This window comes from Coenobita brevimanus, chromosome 28, assembly GCF_032717465.1.
Source record: "Coenobita brevimanus isolate Jiangsu-jjx chromosome 28, ASM3271746v2, whole genome shotgun sequence".
In the NCBI taxonomy this organism is placed as follows: Eukaryota; Metazoa; Arthropoda; class Malacostraca; order Decapoda; family Coenobitidae; genus Coenobita; species Coenobita brevimanus.
The window spans coordinates 6,763,718-6,785,131 of record NC_136981.1 but is presented as its reverse complement, the minus strand read 5'-3'; the positions used below and the strand labels follow the sequence as shown (position 1 = coordinate 6,785,131).

The window sequence follows — 21,414 nt, the reverse complement described above, 5'->3', positions numbered from 1 at the left end:
AAGGCTTATGTAGTGAGAATAAGACTTGTAGGCACCAGCAGTAGTGGTAGTAGTAGTAGTAGCAGTTGTTGTAGTGGTGGTAGTAGTAGTAGTAGTAGTAGTAGTTGTTGTTGTTGTTGTTGTTGTAGTGGTCCCAAATTCATCAGAAACGTAAACCTGATGGACTACAGACTGGAGAAGCCTTTACGTTGCAATCCACCATCTCTCTTTTGGGGGATAGGGAGGGACTTGAGGACCATGTGTATAACCAGGCAGTGGATCCGTCCTTTATATCAGTGCCACCACGTGAAGGCATCCCTCTCCAGCACAAGATGAAAGGATTATAGGAGTTAACGAAGAATATATATAAAACTTTCACTGAGCTGTTTCCCGAATTAAAAATAATGATGTGGACTTAGTAATGATTAAATGATGAAGACATGGCCGTGTTTAGTGGATTACAGTTAATGGGTATTCTCTCCTACTTGTTGAAATCTAATGCTTTTAATTATATATATATCTTTTTCCTTCGTAATTAAAGGTTTTGATTACAGTGAGATTCGTGCTTGTGTTGTTGTTTGTTTTGTGGTTAGTGTTTGCTGTGTGAGTTTTCTGTTTAGGACTGGTTCCTGTTTGTTTTGATTATTATTGTTATTATTATTATTATTATTATTATTATTATTATTATTATTATTATTATTGTTATTATTATTATTTTTATTATTATCAGCAGCAGCACCATCACCACCTCCACCTCCTCCATCTCTTTCTCCCCCACCTCCTCCTCCTCCTCCTCATCATCATCATCATCATCATCATAAAAATTTTAATAACTATTCTTTTCTTCTTTTTTTTCTTACCATTATTATTACTGTTACTATTATTATTTCATTATTATTATTATTATGATTACTGTTGCTGTTGTTATCATCATTATTATTATTATTATTATGATTATTATTATTATTATTAAACTCCTTACTACATCCCTTATTATTCCTTCTCCACTGATCTATTGCCCAATTTATCATTACTCTTTATTTCCTTATTTTCTATTTTTTTACTCCGTCTTCAAGATTTCCTCCTGTCTCTTAGCTACTTAATCCCACCTTAATTATTTCTTATTCTTTATTTTGCCTTACCAATAAATTTCGTCTTTTTTATTATTTCGTTGCTTGTTTTACCCGTTAGCAGGGGGGTTGGTGTCAGAAAATTTGGCTTTCCTTTGATGTCTTGCTCACCCTCACCTTTCTTCACCTCTCTCTCTCTCTCTCTCTCTCTCTCTCTGTCCTTCACTCCTTAGGCTTATTGATTAGCTTGTCTTTAATTGCGTTCTATCCCTCCCCCTCCCCCCCCTCTCTCTCTCTCTCTCTCTCTCTCTCTCTCTCTCTCACACACACACACACACACACACAGACACACACATTAAATCAAACACTTAACCACTTCCTAACGAGGATGTCCAAGTCGACCCTAGTAAAAATAACACACACACACACACACACACACACACACACACACACACACACACACACACACACACACACACACAAAGTTGAGTCATCGTACTGAAGGGCTGGGAGACAATTTTTTTACCCTCTCAGTGTACACTCACTCGGGTAAGGAAGCTCCCTAACACCTCTTCCTTAGCGATTTATTTTTGGATATGGCTGGTTATTAGTCTTTTGTACGTTACTTATACAAAGAACGGCAACGTTGGAAGGATTTACGTAACACAGAGTACAGGAAAGTGAAAAAATAAAATAAATCGCTTAGGAAAAGATGTTAGGGAGCTTTCTCAACCAACAAGAAAACGGGACCTAGGCCGAGAGAAATCGTCTGCCCGTATAAAAATGAAATATATGGATATTTTAATAGTAACGATTTTTGATTTTCAGTATATAGGGATTTCCTCTATGTCCCAAAAAATCGTCTGGGGGAAGGAAAATTATAGATAAAATTAAAAATAAAATGGTAAATAAAAAAAAAGGAAATTCAAAAACACCACATTAACATAGAGGGTATTATAGAAAACGAATTCCACTTGCCAGCTATAAGGGTAAACTATTGAATTATGAGAGAAATTTGTAGGTATAGCTTGGCTCTATCGGTCAGGTAGATTTTAATGGAAAGATAGGGATTCTGTTCTGGAGGCGGGTATGAGGTGGATATTAGGGTATTAGGTGGATATCTGGGTGGGTATTAGGTGGGTATTTGGGTGGGTATTTGGATGGGTATTGGGTGGATATTAGGATATTAGATGGGTATTAAGGGTATGAGGTGGATATTAGGATGGGTATTTGGTGGATATTAGGTGGGAATCTGGGTGGGTATTAGGTGGGTATTTGGGTGGGTATTTGGATGGGTATTGGGTGGATATTAGGATATTAGATGGGTATTAAGGGTATTAGGTGGGTATTAGGATGGGTATTAGGTGGATATTAGGTGGGTATTTGGGTGGGTATTAGGATGGGTATTAGGTGGGTATTTGGGTGGGTATTAGGATGGGTATTAGGTGGATATTAGGTGGGTATCTGGGTGGGTATTAGGATGGGTATTAGGTGGGTATTTGGGTGGGTATTAGGATGGGTACTAGGTGGATTCTAGGGTGGATGTATGGTGGATATTAGGCTGGATATTAGGTGGATTTTAGGTGAACATTTGGGTGGATATTAGATGGATATTAGGCTGGGTATTAGGTGGATATTAGGATGGATACTAAAGGGATATTAGGTGGATATTAGGGTGTAAATTAGGCCAATAATAAGACCTAAGAAAATCACCGGTATTAGGAGGCTCTAAGTGGGTATAAGGCAGGATAATAAAATGGGTATAAGTTGAGTATAAGGTGGGTATTAGGAAAGCTACTCCACAGGCAGGTATATAATCTTAGGGTACACCTGGAGAACCGGTTGCGGCACCCCTTCACTACGAGAGGCCCTTCCCAAAATTTTTAATAGATCCTGTTTGTCGAAATAATGAGAAAAAGCGAAAATATTTAAAAAAAAATCCATCTAGAGAATTGTCATTTTCTTTTTTGTTTTGTTTTGTCATTTTTTGGATCAAATTTTTTTTCTCTAAGATTCATATAATTGTCTTAAAGTAGGAGTAGAAGTAGGGAGTCTTCTCTCTCTCTCTCTCTCTCTCTTTCTCTCTCTCTCTCTCCGTTGACATTTTCCTTTCTCTCACCCTTCCTTTCACATTCCCTCGCTTCCCGCCCAACCCCACTCCACCTCGTTCCTCTTCTCTCTCTCTCTCTCTCTCTCTCTCTCTCTCTCTCGCTGCCCTACAAGCAATACTGAAGACATAACTGCTTGGTAATTGGCTGGTGAGTGTGCAGTGAGGGGAAGCAAGACGCCTAAAAATAGAGGATGACAGGATTGTGGCGAGGTGCGACGTGTAAAGAAGAGGGTGAGGGAAGGAGGGAGGGAGGAGGGTCAGGGAGGGAGTGAGGGAAGGAAGGAGTGAGGGAGGAAAGGTAGGAAGAAAGGAGGGAGCTGAAGAGGGTGAGGGATAGGGAGAGGAAGGAGGGAGGGAGGGAGGGAAGGAAAGGGGGAGGGAGTAAGGAAAGGAAGGTAGGAGGGGGAGGGAGTGAGGGAAGAAAAAGAGAGGAAGGGAGGGAAGAAAGGAGGGGGAGGGAGTGAGGGAAGAAAAAGAGAGGAAGGGAGGGAAGAAAGGAGGGAGGGAATAGGGCAAGAAAGAAGGTAGGAAGAGAGGGAAGGAGGGAGGGAGTGAGGGAAGGAAGGAGTGAGGGAAGGAGGGAAGGAAGTATGTAAGGTACAGGAAGGGAAAGATGAGGATGAAAGAAGAGATGAGAGAGGTAAAGGGATGACAAAGAGAGGGGAGGGAATGAGTGAGGGGAAGAAATAATAGAGACAAAGAATAAAGTGAGGGGACAGAGAGGACGGCAGTAAGGAGGGGGGAAGGAGCGAAGGGAGAGGAGGGGAAGGAATAGTAAAGAGGGGAAATAAAGAAAGAGGGGGAGGCTAAGCAGAGAGGAGGACGACTGTAGGTGATGAAAGGAGGGAAAGAAGGAAGAAGTAACAGAGAGAGAACGTGTTGAGAAAGAGAGGAGGAAGTGATGAGAATGAAGAGGGAGGGAGGGAGGGAGGGAGGGAGTGGAAGGAGAGAAGGAGGGAGCTTGAGAGACAGGGAGTGTAGACGAGTAGCAGGATCTTTTTTTTTAATGTTGTTTTCTTAATGTTAGTGGACAAAGTTATCACATCCTGGTATCTGTGGGACAGCCTGCAACGAAGCTTCAAGGATCCGTATTTACATTAATCTGCTTTAAATGAAGTGGTTGGGATGGACCGAAAAAATGATGCTTGATTCAGGTGACGTATTCTGTTGGCGTATATTTGCAACCTAGAGGCGAGAATTATATATCTTTGGGGAGATTAAATGAACGGGTTTATGGAAGGTACAGTACAGCTTTCCTCCCGCGTAGTACCAAAAGTCTCCCCTAAGCTGAATTATAGTACATGGGAGTACGTAGGAGCACATAGGAAGCACAGATAGCACGAAACCTCTTAGCCCATCACAAGGGTATGTAAATAAGCTGGTTTGTTTTTATGTGAGACAGTCCTTAACCCTTTCTACCTCAGTTTAGGGCCATGTGTAATCAGATTGGAGAGTGGATTTGACTAGTAACCAAGGAGACTCATTTCTGCCTCATAACTAAGGTTCATCAAATCTCACACACCCACAGTTTAGAATTCAAGTTCTGAGAGTTGCCCATTTCTCTCAGATGAAAACGAACAGCCTATAGGGGAACAAATGATTCTGCTAAAGATCTGACCAAAGTGTGTGAGAAAAGGATAGGAAGCAAGCATGAAAACATAAGAAAAAGGCAACAAACCATCAAAATAAAGGAGATAGTCTACGTCTCCTTTATTACAAAATCTCTCATTCATCTTTAAGCCTCGAGGACATAGGGAGAATCAAGCTCAATAAAGAAAGTAAAGAGAATTGAAAGTAAGGATATTTGGGTGACGCTGGTGGGCCCACGTAAGAGTAAAGCAACAGAACTGAAAAATAAAGCCTAATACTTATTTCCTCTTGACGTAGGGAGAGGAGGGAGAATGGAGGAGACACGATTAAAGAGAATAATATATAAATAAAGAAAGAAGAGAGGATGTAGAAAAAATTAAAATCAGAAGGAGAGAGAGAGAGAGAGAGAGAGAGAGAGAGAGAGAGAGAGAGAGAGAGAGAGAGAGAGAGAGAGAGAGAGAGAGAGAGAGAGAGAGAGAGAGATTATGTGAACGGTACCCGTGTATTTGTGTGTGGGAGTGTATGTGACTTTGTGTCAGGGTGGACGTGTGTGTGTGTGTGTGTGTGTGTGTGTGTGTGTGTGTGTGTGTGTGTGTGTGTGTGTGTGGAGAGGGGCCCCGTCTTGACCTCAGGCTAGTGAAAGGATAGAGATGCGCATGTGTAAAGCCTCCGCGCATGAATACGTATGTGCACAGCTGGACATGAAACGCACACACACGCACGCACACACACACACACACACACACACACACACACACACGAATCCCAAAGACACGCAACACGAACCAGTGGACGATCAGGTAAAACACACACACACACACACACACACACACACACACACACACACACACACACACACACACACACACACACACACACACACACACACACACACACACACACACACACACACACACACACACGAATCCCAAAGACACGCAACACGAGCCAGTGGACGATCAGGTAAAACACACACACACACACACACACACACACACACACACACACACACACACACACACACACACACACACACACACACACACACACACACACACACACACACACACGCACACACGACACTGGCTATGGACCCTCAAAATTACAGAAAAAGACACCAAAACAATCCACATAAAAGGAAAGGCCGTCAAGGAAGCATTTTTATAGCCAGTGAAAAAAAAAAAATAACATCTATTTTTTACTCCACTCTCTTCTTTCATTACTCTCATCCTGGGGGGGAGAGGGAAGAGGAGAAGGGAGGAATGGAGAGAGGAGAGAAGAAGGAGGGGTGGAGAAGAGGAGAGCAGAGTGGAGAGAGTAGGTGAGGAAAGGAAGAGAAAGGAGGAGGAAGAAAACTGAAGAAGGATGGCTAATTCTGACTTTGATCTCTCCTCAATCACTACCTAGCATCTTGTGGAGAGGAGAGAGGGATGGAGAGAGGAGAGAAGAGGGAGGAGTGGAGGAGAAGAGGGAGGAGTGGAAGAGAAGAGAGGAGAAGTAAGAACTGAGGAGGGGAAGGGAAAGGAGGAGAGGCATTTCTTACACTTATCCCTCAACTATCTAAGCTCAGCATCTTGGGAAGGAGAGAGGGGATATGGGGGGAGGTGGAGAGAAGAGGGTAGAGGGAGGGGTAGAGGAGAGGGTACGAGAGAAGGGAGAGATGAGAAGAGGAAAGGAGGAGGAAGAAGGAATATGAACAAAGATAATGACTTTTGACTGTAATTATAAATGCCTTGATAAAGAACAGGAAAATTTGGGAAGACTGAGAAGAGGAGGAAGGAAAAGGAAGGAAAGGGAAGGAAAGGAAAGGGTGGAGGAGAGGAAAGGGGGAGGGAGGGATAGGGAGAAGAAGGGTGGAAGGGAGGAGAAGGGGGGAGGGAGAGGTATGGAAGTGAAGAGAAGAGGAAGAGCAGGAAGAAATAAGAAAAAGGAAAGTCGGAAGAAAGATAAGGGAAAAGTCTTACCATTTCTTAATTCAGTCCTCCATGCATTTTGGTGAGAGGGAGAGAGGGTAAGGAGGGATTAAGAGGAGAGGGAGGAGGGAAGAGGAGAAGTGGAGAAAAAGTGGAAAAAAGGAGGGAAACGGTAGTGAAAAGAGAAAGAGAGAGAGAGAGAGAGAGAGAGAGAGAGAGAGAGAGAGAGAGAGAGAGAGAGAGAGAGAGAGAGAAATGGAAAGGAAAGGGAAAGGAAAGGGAAAGGGAAAGGCGACAGGTAGGAACAAAGGGAGGGAGAGAAGGGGATGAAAGATGAGAGGAGAGAAGCAAGGAATGGAAGAAAGGAGGGAGAAAGGTAAGAAGGAAGAAAGCCAGGAGGAAAGAATGGAGGCAGGGAGAGAAAAATAAGGAGGGAAAGAGGGAGGAGAGAAAAAGGAAGAAGGGTGAAAAAAAGAAGACAGTTTAAAGATTGAAAAGGAGAATAAAAGAGAGGAACAGAGGGAGAAAGATAGGAAGAGAAAGGGAAGGAAAGAAAGAAAGAGGGAGAGAAGGAAGAAAGATAAGGAGAAAGAGAGAGAGAGAGAGAGAGAGAGAGAGAGAGAGAGAGAGAGACAGACAGACAGACAGACAGACGAGCAGACAGACAGAGAAGGAGGGGGAAGCAGAGAAGTGAAGGAAGGACGAGTAAAGGTGAGTCAAGATCAGATCTGAAGAGGTAATTGATATGTGCGTGTGTGTGTGTGTGTGTGTGTGTGTGTGTGTGTGTGTGAGAGAGAGAGAGAGAGAGAGAGAGAGAGAGAGAGAGAGAGAGAGAGAGAGAGGTATAAAGAAAGAAATACCCTGCACCATAACCCCAGAAGAATGAAAAACTAAAAAGAAAAACCCAATATTCTCGGTTAAGCAAAGTTAGAGAAAAAGGAAGAAGGGAGGAGGAGGAGGAGGAGGAGGAGGAGGAGGAGGAGGAGGAGGAGAAGGAAGAGGAGAAGGAGGAGGAGGAGGAGGAGGAGGAGGAGCAAAGATGTAGGGATAGAAACGGAGAAGAAAACAGAGGGAGAAAAACAGGAAGAGATAGGGAAGGAAAGAAAGAAAGAGGGAGAGAAGGAGGAAGTAGGCCAGGCCGCTTTAGAAGGAAGAAGAAAGAGGCTGAGGAATACAAATCTTAGGTTTTTGCTGTTGGTGGCGTAGGTGTTAATTTTTTGGTTTATTTTGGGTGATTTTTTTGGGGAATAGAAAAGCTAAAAGGCAAAGCTAATGACCTCTTTATTATGACACTGATTTTTAGTTCCTTGGTCGCTCCACTACCATCTCAGAACAGGTGAAGGGGGATGGAAGAAGGGAAGGAGGAAGGAGAGAGGAGGGAAGAAGGAAGAGAGGAAAGAGGGAGGAGAGAGGAGGGAAGAGAGGAGGGAGAAAGGAAGAAAAAGAGGAAGGAGGGAGAAGTGAGGAGGGAGGCAGAAGAGAGGAGGAAGGAAGAAAGGGAGGAAGGAGGAAGAAGACAGGAGGGAGGAAGGAGGGAGAAGAGAGGAAAGAGGAAGGAAAGAGGAAGGAGGCAGAAAAGAGGAGGGAGGAAGAAGAGAGGAGGGAGGAAGGAAGAGAGGAAGGAGGAAGGAAGAGAGGAAGGAGGCAGAAAAGAGGAGGGAGGGAGAAGAGAGGAGGGAGAAAGGAAGAGAGGAGGGAGGAGGGAAGAGAGGAATGAGGAAGAAAAGAGGAAGAGAAGGAGGAAGAGAGGAGGGAGGAAGAAGAGAGTAATGACAAGGAAGAGTAAAAATGAGAGAAAGAAATGGAGGGGGGAAGGAAGCAGGGAAACAGGAAGGAAGAGAAGAAAGAGGAAGGAATAGAGGAATAAGGACAAGGAAGAGGAAAGAGGAAGTAAGGAACCTGAAATTAAGAGAGAGAGAGAGAGAGAGAGAGAGAGAGAGAGAGAGAGAAGAGTCTTTTTAATTACTCTCTTACTAACTCCAAACGATTTAATTCAGCTCAGAAAAAACGTAAGGAAGTGAAGGACTTAATTAGCATCTCCCTCAGGTAAGCATAGTCATTACCTGGACGTCTTAAATAAACAGGTGATCCATATATACCTTTCCACTCCTACTCGTGTGTTGTGGGGACGGCTTGGTCAGTTAATAAGTACCCTGGATCACCTCTCATTCCCTACTCCCACTGCCGCACCCACGCCCACACCCGCAGAATGAGCTCTTCCCCAACACAAGATACTACCAAGTGAATTTCTAGTACAGCGCTATTTCCAGACTACCCTGTGTATATTTGGATCCGTATTTTTCTCGGTAGCTCCCTAACACTTTTTTCTAAGCGATTTAGTTTGTTTATTACACCTTTCTGTCCTCATCTGCGTCACCTACATCCTTCCAATATCGCCATACTCTGCACAAATAACGTTCAGAGGGATATTAATCACCCATATTCAAAAATAAACCGCCAAGGAAGAGGTGTTAGGGAGCCTCCTTTAAAGACGTGAATACGGACCTTTTTCTTTATTCACTTAACCCCTTCAGTCCGATGACGTGTAATTATTTAATTTATTGCTACCCAGAGGAGATTTTCTTTTTCTTTCTTTCTTCTTCTTCGTCGTCTTCTTCTTCTCTTCCTCCCCTTCCTCCTCCTCCTTCTCTTCTTCTTCTTCTTCTTCTTCTTCCTCTTCTTCCTCCTTTTCTTCTTTTTGTTCTTCTCCTCCTCCTTTTCTTCTCTTCTTCTTCCTCCTCCTCCTTCTAGTTCTTCTTCCTCTTCACCTTCTTTCTTCCTCTTCTTCTTCTTCCTCTTCTTTCTTCTTCTTCTTCTCCTCCTCCTCCTCTTCTTCTTCCTCTTCTTCACTTCTTCTTCCTCCTCCTTCTTCTTCTTCTTCTTCTTCTTTCTCCTTCTCCTTCTTCGTCTTCTTTCTTCTTCTTCATCTTCTTCTTCTTCTCCTCCTCCTTTTTTGCTCGTCCCAGGAAGGATGTCAGGTAGCGAAGGGGTTAAGTGAAGCTATGTCGAACTCCCCCCCCCCCCCGTTCGAAAACAAGACTCACAAATTCGAAAAAAAAAAAGCCTCATCTGGATTTAAAAAAAAAAAAATATTCACGTCGCGTAAGGAGGCTCCGTAGCATCTCTTCCTTAGCGATTTATTTTTGGGTATGGCTGGTTTATATCCTTTCGTATGTTACTTATGCAGAGCGTGGGGATGTTTGAAGGATTTATATTACGCAGAATAATGGAAGCATGTGTAATAAGCAAAATAAATCGCTAAGGAATAGGTGTTAGGGGTGCAAAAAGATGTCCTTACTATAGTCTTACCCTAAATTGGCCCTTTTTTTTTTTTCAGCTTATTTCATGTGGCTTTGAGAAAGAGTGATGTGGATTGGCATTCTTTCGATAGCACTTCTGCGTGATTAGCATTCTATTGTGATAATCTACTGTCGCAAGGCAATACTCAAGATGGAAAGGTGGTAATTTTAGGCCATGATAGGGTAAAAGAGAGCGAGAGACTAACAAGGAGAGTGTATGTGAGGGAGGTAGAGGGGGGAGAGCAAGGAGGAGGCGGGATGAGACGGAGGGATGGGGTGGAGAGGTACATGAGAGAGGGGGATGTGAGCTCTGGGGAGGACAGCGAAATGGCAGGGGGCAGGGCGACATGGAGGCGATTTGTTTGTGGCCACCCATTGCGAGATTGACGCGTCTGGCTAAAGATAAAATGGAGTCAAATGAGTAAAATGAAGACGATGCAAACGTCTTCAATAAATCCCATCATTATCAAGACGACGTACATAATTTTCTTTCCTCTAAGTACGAGACAAATATATTCAGTTTAAAGAGATGAGTCTGCTGTGGCTGCGATTAAAATCAGTCTCCATTAACCTCTTCACCTCGATTACATTTGTGTGTGAAGGTGGGAGTGTGTGGGTAGGTATGGGTGGGAGAGTGGGTTTGTGTGTGTGTGTATGTGTGTGTGTGGGTAGATGTGGGTGGGAGAGTGGGTTTGTGTGTGTGTGTGTGTGTGTGTGTGAGAGGGAGAGAGAGAGAGTGAGCACATATGTTTTTTAAGGCTTTACTTACACAATCATCACAGTTTTATTAAGCGAGGAAGGGACATGCACTAGTAAAGGAAGAAGTACCAATCACAATTAATCTCTTTACTACAAATTGCCTTCTAAATACTAATGATATAATTTGACGATATAAATAAAAATGCATCTTACTTTATTACTAAAATGTCTCCTTTATTTTCTACTTGTTTTAAGATGACTGTGTTATGTGGAGAGGGACTTTTAGTAGTGGTGGGGTTAAGAATGAGTGAGAAGGGATAGGAGAATGAGGAGAAGAGAGAGAGAGAGAGAGAGAGAGAGAGAGAGAGAGAGAGAGAGAGAGAGAGAGAGAGAGAGAGAGAAAAAAACAACAAAAAAGACAGAACAAGGAACAAAAACTCTAATCTCCACCCATGAGAAAAAACGGGAATAAAAAAATAAAAAAAAGAGAGTGAGGGAAAAATGAAAAAGAGAGAAAGAAGAGAAAATGAGAGAAAACGGAGAAATGAGCAACGAAGGACGTCAAGAAAAAGGAAGAGGAGAGGTGATCCGAAGAAGGTAGAAGACTTGACACTGCCACCCCTGAGAGAAAGAGAGAGAGAGAGAGAGAGAGAGAGAGAGAGAGAGAGAGAGAGAGAGAGAGAGAGAGAGAGAGAAGAGGACCCCGTGAGAAAATAAGGGATTGTCACGGCTCCATATTATCCTAATACATAGTTGTCTCTCTCCATCTTGCCCCAACCCTGCAATTCTCTCTCTCTCTCTCTCTCTCTCTCTCTCTCTCGGGAACGAGTAGAAATCGTTTTTTGGCAATAACTCCTTTCAGATTCGTCATATCGACATGAAACCAAAACAAAGGTGCGTCTTTCAAATTTGCCTCCCACAACATGCCTCATTACATCAGGGGGGTCACACCCTAGTTAGCGGTAGGGGGAGGGGGTCAATGTCAAATTTCAAATGGGCATAAAATCGTCAATTTTCATTCGATTTACTCCAAATTTGACATGTGACACCTTTGACGAGATATCCTGTTGTGTTTATACGTCAGCACTAAAATGACTGCCGGGAACGGGTTTGTTGTGCCTTGGCACCGCTTCTTGTTTGAGATTGTTGCAGTTGCCGATTAACCATAGAATCTTTAAGCTGAAGAAAATCGTCTGCTCTAAGTCTAAATGTAATTCTTAGGTACAACAGTGGTAGAAAATTGTACACTTGAGAGAGACTGCGAAGAATTCTCAATATTAGTACAAAGGTAATCCCCATGTGTACTAATGGTTGAGAAAATGTTACTAGGATATTTAATGAAGTCTCTCACTAGTAGGATTTAAGAACTGAGCATTTTATTCGAATCTTTAAAATAAAATCCCAAGTGTACATTCAGATCGAAAAATTTGCCTAATATTTCACTTCTTCTACGTCTCACTTTCTTCTACAGTCTACCATTCCTAAATTGAAAGTGACTTGGTGTATTTCTCTTTGATATGGTGCGTCACGGAGGAAAGTGACGGACGTGTTCAAAGTGTGACGTAGACGTTGGTCAATAATACGCTGACTTTGGCTCATTTCTGCTCACTTTGGCTACCTTTTGCTAACTTTTTTTTTCGCTGACTGTAGCAACCTGAGGCAAAGGGTTAATCGTGAGACTCAGTGACAAGTCTTACCGAACACCTGAACCCTCGACCTTGAAGGGAAAAAAAAAAATGCAAAAAAATAAAATCAGTAAAGAAAAAAGGTGGTAGTGATAGTAGTAGTAATAGTGGTGGTGGCAGTAGTGGTAGTACTAGTAGCAGTAGTAGTGGTGGTGGTGGTTAGTAGTAGTTGTAGTAGTAGTAGTAGTAGTAGTAGTGGTGGTGGTGATAGCAGTATTAGTAGTTGTTTTTGTTGTTGTTGTTCTTGTAGCTCCAGGTTTATCTGAAACTTGAACTCGGTGGACTGCAGGCTGTACTTACCCTTGCCCGGCAGTCCACCATCCTCCTCTCGGGGGATAGGGAGAGAGTCGGGGGATGCTAACACAACCAGGCAGCTCCACCACCCAGTTATATCAGTGTCACCACGTGAAGGCGTCCCTCTCCAGACCCATAAAAATAAATGCAGATACAAATGATCCTTTTAACACGTTGCTTGAGGAGGGAGAGAGAGAGAGAGAGAGAGAGAGAGAGAGAGAGAGAGAGAGAGAGAGAGAGAGAGAGAGAGAGAATAAATAAAAAAAAAGCAGAATTGATACACGTTACTTAGTGTGATTTATGAAAGTCTTGGTGATTCGTGTTTGGCGTGTTTTTTTTTTTTTTTTTTTTGGACAAACGATGAATGTGTTTGATATTCAGCCTAGCAACACACAGTGGAGATTTTTAATGGCCTATCCTTGGTCCCGGATGAGGTGTGTGTGTGTGTGTGTGTGTGTGTTTGTGTGTTTGTGTGTGAGGGGGGGGAAGGGAGGGGGAGAGGGAGGGCTTTGTAGAGACCGAGATGGAGTCAGAGGAAGAAGTACATATTTTAAGGAAAGGGAGAGAGAGAGAGAGAGAGAGAGAGGGAGAGAAGGGGGGGGATCAGGGGGGTCGTGGAGAGTTTGGTATGAAGGGACCTAAAACACACCCACCTTCGCAAGCTCGGTGGAGGCTGGGAGGAGGGGGTAGAGGAGAGGTGTGGGGGTGGTGGGGAAGGGTGGGGGACAGCGGGTGAGGGGGAGGTGTGGGTGAGGGAGGGGAGAAATACCCTGCCGGCCGCTGGGTATATATAGCCGTGTGCTTCCACCCATCGTCACACTCGTCGACAGACTCACACAACCAACACCATGAAGCTTGTGAGTACAGACACCTACACTCTATACAAGGCTCTACCTGTATTGTAATATTGTAGCACAGAACACTCTATGCCTCTACACTACACCATTGCGGCACAGAACGCTCTTTGCCTCTACACTACACCACTGACAGAACACTCTATGCCTCTACACTACACCATTGCGGCACAGAACACTCAATGCCTCCATACCACCCCATTGCACCATAGAACGACACTCGAAATTTCCATACTACATCATTATTGGATAGAAAACTCTTTTGTCTCCATACTACACCACCGTGGCACAGAACATTATGCCTCCACACTGCATCACTGTGACATAGTTCAACTCTCTACATCTGCATACCAAAGCATTACACAACAATTGTAGCACAGGCCACTCAACGCATTTCAACACTATATTCTTGAGGCACAGACCAACACTTTATACATCCACACTCAACCACCGTGACACAGAACACTCAATACCTCCACACTGTACTACTGTAACACGGTTCAGCTCTCTACACTTGCATACTAAACCATTGTAACACAGACGAAATCCCCTCAAAAGTACAAATTCCACATTACAGCATCGTGGCACAGACCAACAGCATGCCTCCACATTGCATCACTGTGACGTAGTTCAACTCTCCATATTTTAACATTACTCCATGGTTACACAGACGGGCCATTTGAACTCAGTCTCTCTTTGTCGTTGTCTGTCTTTACATCATCTCTATCTACCCAACACCACTTTCCAGCTTTGTCACAAGAGGAGCCCCTAATCCCAATATTTCTCAGTCATGGATTCAACTTCTATTTGCTTGAGTGTGCCAAGGACTTCTCCCATTTTCTTTTTTTTTCTTTTTTTTTTTTTTTTACCTGCAATGTCAGTATACAGCATCGACGCTTTTTAATTTCCCTTTCCTTTCCCTCAAATGTTCACCTCCCTGTCCTATCACTTAACAAATCACGGCTTGAGGTTTGCAAAGACGAATGAAGATACTAGCTACCCCTCTCCCCCCAAAACAGAATCATCGCACTCAGTCTAGCCTTTCACGTTGGTCCCTCAATCACACTCCATACGTCGACTGCAACCTATCCTCTCCTAGTCGACTGATCTCTCTCTTGTACAACTGAAACTACCAAAATATTTTTTCCCTGTACAACTGCAAAACGTAGCTCAGTGTTCAGTATATGAATTTTATTTCGCACTACCCAACCCCAATGTTTCTTATTCTATGTATCCACCACAGTGCTGAATAGGGTACCTTCCAGAAAACCAAGCAGTGGAATACCCAACTATCTAATCAAACTCCAAACCAATCTTCGTCCAACCTTATCCGCCCAAATCTAGCCAATAATACCCAAACCAGTCCAAAACCATCCAAGCCTATTCAAAAGTCTCCTAGCTCAGACAAACCTCACCAAACCTAATCAAACCCAACCAAATCAAATTAAACCTCATCAAATCTATCCAAAGGTAACTCATCCTACCCAAACCTAACCAAACCTAACTACGCCCAACCAAACCAAACCTAACCAAACCTACCCAATCCAACCCAAGCCTATCCCAACCAAATCTAATCACCCCATCACCTCCTCCTTGTCCTCCTCTCTCCTCCAGATCATCGTCGCTTGCCTTGTGGCTGTTGCCCTGGCCGCCCCCCAGGTGGATGAGCGTTTCAGGTCCTCTCTGACCGTGCGCGAGGAGAACGTCAACGAGGGCAACGGCGCCTTCAAATATGGCTTCGACACCGACCAGGGCATCTCCGTCGACGCTGAGGGCACCCCCGGCGTTGAGGGTCAGAGCAACATCGCTGGTTCCTTCAGGTGGGTGTTACGGTCTTTCTCTCCTTCTTATTCTTTTTTTTTTTTCTGTTATTCTTCTTCAACACTCTTTTCATTCTACTCTCTTCTCTTCTCTTCTCTTCTTCTCTTGCCCTCCTCTTCTCCCATCTTCCTCTACCCTCTTCTTTTCTTCTTCTACCCTCTTCTTCCTCTATCCTCGTCTCCTATCCTCTTCTTCCTCTACCCTCTTCTTCGCGTCTTCTCTTACCATCTTCTTCCTATCTTCTTCTATAGTCTTCTTTCCTCTTTTCTTCCTCTCTTCTCTTTTCTATTGCTCCTCTCTCTCACACTCTCTTCTCCCGGTGCTGAAGGACAAAGCAACAATGCCGGTTCCTTGAGCTGAGCTTTGATTTTCTTCTTTTCACTTCTCATTCTTGTTTTCCTCTACTCCTGCCTTCTTCTTCCCCTTCCCGGCTCCTCTTCCTTTCCTACCATTTTCTCCTTCCCTCCTTATCTCTCTCTTCTCCTCTCTTTTCCTCCTCTTCTTCTTTTCTTACCGCCTTCTTTCTCTATATCAACTTGCCTTATTCTCTACCATCGACATAGTTTGCATCAGTAGTACACAAAAGTATATTAATTTTGCTTAGAACAAATGTATTGGCTACGAATACTTGTTGCCGTAGTAGTAGTAGTAGCAGTAGTAGTATCAGTAGTAGTAGTAGTAGCTGAACCCTAAGCTCATCTGAATGTGAACCAAGCTGACTGAAGGATGAAGTCGCAAGTCTCTGCCAGTCCACCATCATCCTTACGGGAGATAAGGAGAGAGTTGAGGGACGTGTGTATAACCAGGCAGTTGACCCGCCTGGTTATTTCGATGCCACTACATGAAGGCGTCCCTCTCCACCGCCTTACCTGTCACAAAATCCCCTAGCAAACGCAGAAAATCGTCCTCAGTCTTATTAACTCTGGTAGCCCGTAGATGATTTTATTAAGCTATTTTACTCATCTATATTATTAGAGAGCTTTTTCAAAGATATATCAAACCCCAGATCAAAATAAAGAAAATCGCGCCTAAAAAAAATAGTTTGGAGTTAACAAGAATGAGATGGTAAAGATGTCCTGGGGGTGAAGGGGCTAAAAGATAGATAAATATAGATAGACATAAGGTAAAGGCCACAGCATGAGTCGATACATTCTCCCCTTGCGTGATAAAACACTGTCTTACGTGTGTTTGTTGAATGATGTAAGATTCAACTCCCCCATCCCCCTACCTTCCTCCTCCACCTACTACTTCTCTCCTTCCTCCTCCTCCTCCCCATCCTCCTCTACTTCTTCTTCTCTTTCTTCATTTTCTTTGTCTTCCTTCCTTATAACTTCCTTTCTAACCTCCTCTCATTCCTCTTCCTTCTCCCCCTTCTTGATCATTCCTTTCAGTCCTTCCTTCCTCAGTCTTAAATTTTTCTATCCTCCTTCCTTTCGCCTTCCGTTCCGAGCTCCCTTCCTCCCTTTCTTCCTCCCCTCCTTTCTTCCTTCCTCCCTTCCCTCCTTCTTGCCTTCCTTCCCTCCTTCCTTCCTCAATATAGAAATCCACCATCCTTCTCAATCACTTTCACTCGCGCACATTACTCATTCAACTTTCATCCTTTCCTTCACCCAATGACCCTCTGACACAAGCTTTTCTACTGACTCTTTCCTCGCCTCCCTCTTCCTCTCCCTCTCCTTTCTCTCTCTCTCTCCTTTCTCTCTCTCTCTCCTTTCTCTCTCTCTCTCTCTCCCTCTTCCCTCCTCTTCTCTCCTCTTTTTTTTTATTTTCCACCTCACTCCTCCGCTTCCACCCTTCCTTCTTTATTTTTCTTCCTTCTTCCTCTCCTTTTCTCCTCACATTCCCTCTGTCACTCTCACTTCTTTGTTTTCATTCATTCCCCCTGGTTCTCCTTTCTCTTTCTCCATCTTTGGCGTGGATCTCCCTCCCCCCCCCGTCTCTCTATCTCCCTTTCCTTTTTCTCGCTCTGTCCTTCTTTTCCTCACTCCCGTCACTTCCCCTTTTCCTTCTTTCTCACTCACTTTCCTTTCCTCCCTCTCCATGTTTATTCTTCTCTCTCTCCAGTAATCCCTTTCTACTCATCCTTTCCTTTCTCCCTCCTTCATTCATTTATTACCCGTGCCTCCCTCCCTCCCTCCCTCCCTCCCTCCCTCCTTCCTTCACTCGTTCCCTTTTTCCTCTCTCCTATTGTTCCTTCCTTCCTTCCTTCTTTCCTTCATTCTTTCCTTCCTTCTTTCCCTCCCTCCCTATTTCCTATCATTCTCCTACTTCCTTACCCCCTTCCTTTCCTCACTGTATCCGTCATTCCTCCTCCTTACCTCCATCCTTCTCTCTTTTCCTCTCTACCTTCATTCTTCCCTCTTTCTCTCCATCCATCTCTCTCTCCCTCTCTACCATCATTCCTCCCTCCTTCCCTCGTGCCTGGCCCTTTCCATGACTGTGCAACCCGGACCACAAGGCTACACAAGGGAAGGAGCATGACACGGAAATATGTTCAGGGAGAGAAGATGGCTCCGTCCTCCTCACCTCCCGTCCTTACATGGCCCTTCTCTCTCTCATCCCTCCCCCTTCTTACATCCCTCCTTCACCCCCCTTGCCGCCCCCTTCCCCTCTCCACACACCCCTCCTCTCCACTTAACCCTCTGTACTTGACCCTTTATATTACCTTTCCCCTCTCACGTACCCTCCTGTACTTCACCCCTTTGTGCTTCTATTCACATTCATTTTCCCCTTTTATTTACCTTATCAGTTCCCTCACTCATCCCCCCCTCACTTCATCCTCTGTACTTCACTCCCTTTAATACTTTCCTCCTCTCTATTCTTTAATTTCTCAGCCATCACCTCCCACTCTCCATCCTTCTCACTTATCCTCTCCTTTTCTTTGCCTTCTCACTGGTCTTTCGCTCTCTTTCTTCCTCAGTGTCGTCTTCCTTTTCTCTGTCTTTGGTTTATCCTTTCAGTCCCCCATCCTCTAGCCTATTCATTTCACTTCCCTTTCATTTCCCTGTTCACTGCCCTGCCTTCTCACTTTCCCTTTTATTTTTCTTTCATCTCCTTATATTTTTCTTTTAACTGCCAGAGCACCGGGTAACCATCTTCACCGTTTTTTATTCTCATTGTCTTTATGTTCCCTTGTACAGGCACCTTCACCTGTGACCTTTCACCCGCAGTTACCTCACCTCACATCTCACCTTTAATTCCCCAGTCCCTGTTAGGAGCATCTTAGGATTCAGGCTCCTATGACTCACTCGCAGCTACTCGTCTGGCATTAGCTGAAAGGGAATGCTAGAGTTGTCCCCAGCATGACAGGGTAAACTTATCTTCCCATACCTGTACTCCTGAGATCCACTCTTATATCTCCTCCCTCTCCCCTTCATTTTCTTTTTTATCTCATTTAATCCTTCATCAATTTTGCCCCATCCTCTCAGAAGCCATTTTCACTCATTCACTTTCCCATCGACTCTTTGTCCTCACTTGACCAGAGGAAGTGAGCTTATCCCCTGACTTCATACCTTTGCTCACTTCCTCTCTTAGCCTTACTCCCTCTAAGCCCAACCCCATATTCATCATTTCCTCCTAGTTTACCCATCAAGTTCCTTCTTCCTTCTCTCATGCTTTCAACTATTCCTTATCTCCACCTAAATTCCTTCTTCCAATCCATTAGTCACCCACAACACCTCTTCTGAACCCGACCCCTACTCACCTAATCCACATTTCCACCCACATACCCCGTTCCCTCTCTCATCTCCCTGCCCGTGCCTTATGCCTACTTTCATTCTCCCTTTGTCACCACAGCGCTAATCCTCATTTCCACCCACGTATCCCATTCCTTCTTTCATCTCTCTGTCCATGCTTTATACCTACTTGTGTTCTTCCTTAGTCACCGCAACGCTTCCCTTGAACTCGATCCCTACTCACCAGTTCCCATATTTCCGCGCCCCCAGGTTCCCCCTTGGTGACGGCAATGTCTTGGAAGTGACCTACGTCGCCGATGAGAACGGCTACCGCCCCGTCACCCGCTTCGTCAGTGCTTAAGCCGAGGACGCAAGCTACACACACAACCACCACCCGAGCACCGACACGCATCAAACGTTTCGAAGCCCCGTGATCCGAAACCTCGACACCCGACCAACACTAACACGTCCTGAACCCAAGAGCTGAAGATGAAACAAAAAAGCCAAAAAAAATGGACACTTTTCTTCACGATTCTCCCAAAATTTCCTGTCTTTTGGTACTTTGACCTTCGCTTATTCTTTTTCTCTGTAAATTTAGCCTTGCTTCGTTCTCGGTTTCATTTCTCTTATCTCTTATCTCTTGGCCACCTCCTCTTAGGGTTCGCCAGCCACTGTACATGACCCAATGTTGTTTATCTTTTGTTTTGATTTAGTAAACGCTCTCCACTACCTCTGTGTTTTGATTCTACCATCCATAGTCTTAACACCGTGATAAGAGACAGAATGAGAAGTGGGAAATTTATACACCAGTTCTCTTTTATCTTATCTTGGTCCAGATTTTCGTCCTTTTGCCACTTATTTCAAGTAGCTCGGTGTCAAAAATAATGGTACAGTCTTTCACCCTCTCCATAGCACTTTATCATGACTAGCAACATAATCTAGCACTAATCTATTTCCTCTACGGACAATTTAAGACGGAGGGATGGCAGTTTTAGGCCAAGTTAGAGTGAAAGGAGTATTGATTTCTAATTCTCCTATCCATATTCTTCGTTAATATCATGGTCACCTATGAAACCAAATAAGAAGTGGGAAATATGTACCCTAGTTTTTCCCATTATCCTCAAGTTCTTAGCTAGGTATCATGAACACTCAAGAAAGAATATTAAAAGTAGTGATTTTCTGTGCTAATTGGCCTTTTTTATCTCTTCTTTATGTTCCATTTTCTTCCCATGATCACTCAAAAAAGAAAATGAAAGGCAAAAATGTTCATTGCTAGGATTTCAAAGTCTCTTCATAATACTCCTTGCTGCCATTGATCATCCAAGAAAGGAAATGAACAGTAGGAATATTCTTCACTAGAATTTAATACATTTCTTCATATTCCTCATGACCATCTGGGAGAGAAATTGAATGAATGAAAATCTGAGAAAGAAAATGAAGGAAGAGTTTTCATTTCTCTGTGCTTTATAATTTGTTCATGTTCCTTGAATCGTAGGACTCATCCCAAAAGGAAAATCGAAAAGCAGGAAGGTACTTTGTTTACGTTGTTCACCTGTCCTTCAAATTCATAGATCCATTGACCTTACTATCATCCAAATTAAAAAAGAAAAAAAAAAGAAAAAACATTGTATATATTCTCCATTATTTTTTTTTTCTCTCCATACTTACTGATTCTTGGATTTGATAGTCATTAGAGAAGGAGGGTGAGCATAAAAACGTATTTGCAATTCTGTGCTTAACCTATTCAAAACGCTTATGGCTTTTCTGCAATACGTGACTCTTGCTAAAATATGACTTAATTTACCTTAGGAGGGCCACCTTGTAGTGAAGGGGTTAAGAAAGTTGTATCTATCTATCAATCTATCTATCTATCTATTTATCTGTTTATCTACATACCTATCTATCTATCCATCCATCCATCCATCCATCCATCTCTCTCTCTCCCCTCTCTCTCTCTCTCTCTCTCTCTCTCTCTCTCTCTCTCTCTCTCTTTCTCTATTTACCTATCTATCTATCCATCCATCTATCTATCTATCCGTCTCCTCCTGTTCAAAGAGTCTGTCCGAAGATAAGCAACATTCCCTAGCGATAACAATAAGACAAAAACGTCCTTGACCTGAAGACAGCAAAAATTTAATACGAAAAAGAAATATCCTCATCTTTAAGGAGTAGCCATCACCTTAGGCCTCATGTTGAAAAAAAAAAAAAAAAATTAAAAAGAGGAAAATAAATATGGATCCTGATTTTAAAAACGCGTAGTTAGGGAACCTGTATATATATATCTTAAGTTAAAAAAAAAATTGATTTGCCTCCATAAAAAAAAACGCAGAGACAAAAAATTGCCATCCAAAAAAGAAATTAAAATGAAGTGGAAGAGGAATGTTAAAAAAGGGATGTTTTAGATAGGAAAATATTTACACAGATAC

General features: G+C 43.4%; 1 protein-coding gene across 1 annotated transcript; it reads left to right on the top strand.

Annotated features, from left to right (window-relative positions):
* The first annotated feature begins 13,461 nt into the window (after window positions 1-13,461).
* On the top strand, window positions 13,462-19,706 carry LOC145394702 (cuticle protein AMP4-like). Its single transcript, XM_080268482.1, has 3 exons — window positions 13,462-13,496; window positions 15,108-15,313; window positions 19,259-19,706. Exons 1-3 carry the CDS (start codon window positions 13,488-13,490, stop codon window positions 19,347-19,349), a joined length of 306 nt encoding a protein of 101 aa, XP_080124608.1. The 5' UTR covers window positions 13,462-13,487; the 3' UTR covers window positions 19,350-19,706.
* Window positions 19,707-21,414: the final 1,708 nt, after the last annotated feature.

Coding starts and splice junctions, on each gene's coding strand:
- LOC145394702 (XM_080268482.1), top strand. Junction 15,314..19,258: donor AACATCGCTGGTTCCTTCAG/GTGGGTGTTACG, acceptor CCGCGCCCCCAG/GTTCCCCCTTGGTGACGGCA.